This window comes from Numida meleagris, chromosome 26 (assembly GCF_002078875.1).
Source record: "Numida meleagris isolate 19003 breed g44 Domestic line chromosome 26, NumMel1.0, whole genome shotgun sequence".
NCBI lineage: Eukaryota > Metazoa > Chordata > Aves > Galliformes > Numididae > Numida > Numida meleagris.
The window spans coordinates 2,136,994-2,138,382 of record NC_034434.1 but is presented as its reverse complement, the minus strand read 5'-3'; the positions used below and the strand labels follow the sequence as shown (position 1 = coordinate 2,138,382).

Here is a 1,389-nt window from a genome sequence, read left to right as displayed (position 1 = left end):
TCCCCCAAATCCCTCCCCCCAACCGGCAGCAGCTCTGCAAGTCCCCCTGCCACCACGCGGCTTGTCACCCTGGTCCCAGCACTGCCACCTGCGTGGGTCCTGGTGCCCCCGTGGGTCCCACTGTCACCTCCCAGTGCCCCTATGGTCCCACTGTTGTCACCTGGAGGGATCCCACCAATATCACCTACTAGGTGCCCCCCATGGGTCCTACTGCTGTCACCTGGAGAGGTCACACCAATATCACCTACCAGGTGCCCCTATGGATCCCATTGTTGTCACCCATAGGGGCCTGGACCTACTGCCACCACCTGCCAGGTGCCCCCATGGGTCCCATTGCTGTCACCCAGAGGGGTCCCCACCATTGTCACCTGCCAGGTGCCCCCCTGGGTCCCACCAATGTCTCTTACCAGGTGCCTTCATAGGTCCCACTGTTGTCACCCATAGAGGCATGGTCCCACTGCCACCACCTGCCAGGTGCCCCCATGGGTCCCACCCATGCACAGGTCCCACTGTGACTCCTGTCACTGCTGCCACCACCGGTCCCCCCCCCCGCTGCTGCCAGCTGTCCTCCCCTGCAGCGCTGCAGGGGGTGGCACAGGGACAGGACACAGGCGTCCCGCAGAGCAGCACCCATCTCTCACCCTGGGGTGACAACGGCTGTATGGGGACACACCACCTGCTGCCAGCAGTGGGGGGGGGGGTCCTCAACCAAGGGGTGCTGCTCCGTTCTGCTGTCCCTGCTGTCCCCTTGTCCCCCTGTGGCTGGGGGGGGCTGTGTGGGCAGGGTGGGGGCAGGCTCTGGGTGTCCCTTTAAGGGCGGTGCTGGCAGCCTGGCCCTGCTCCCAGCCGCCACGTGACGAGTTGTTTGTGTCCTCGGGTCTCGTGCCAGCGCTGCCAGTGACAGTGGGGGGGGGTGGGGGGGGGCAGCGGGGCCTGGCAGTGCCCCCCTGTCAAAGCGCATGTATGGGGGGGGGGGCACGTTGCTGTGACCTCCTGGGGTCACATTGGAGGGGCTCAGTCTCTGCTGTTCCCGTGGTCACTGTGCTGTGGGATGGGGGGGACAAGCACGCACCACCCCCCCGCCCCCCTCCCCATGAGCATGGGGTGGCTTTGTAAGGGGGGGTGCTGAGCCCCTCCCCCTGTGCCAGTGTCCCCTCCGTTTGGGGTGACCTTGAGGTGACCGTCTGCTCCCCCAGGTACGTGCAGAGCCTGCTGGACATCATGGAGTTCCTCGACAAGGACCCCGAGGACCAGGCCACGCTGGGGCAGTGAGTGTGGGGTGACAGCGTTGCGACACCCCCGGTGCACCCCCCCCTCCCCACCGTGCCACCTCTATCACCGCAGCCCCGCTCTGTGTCACCCCCTGTGCCGCCTATGGGGAAACCCACC

At 66.5% G+C, this 1,389-nt stretch overlaps 1 protein-coding gene across 1 annotated transcript in view; it reads left to right on the top strand.

The window, feature by feature from the left end:
- PDK2 (pyruvate dehydrogenase kinase 2) overlaps positions 1,117-1,389 on the top strand; it is a gene marked incomplete at its 5' end in the record, with an annotated part of 4,707 nt that continues 4,434 nt past the window's right edge. Inside the window, one exon of the mRNA XM_021377617.1 lies at positions 1,117-1,268. Within this exon, the coding sequence (XP_021233292.1) occupies positions 1,117-1,268 (152 nt within the window). The remainder of the gene's footprint in view (positions 1,269-1,389) is intronic.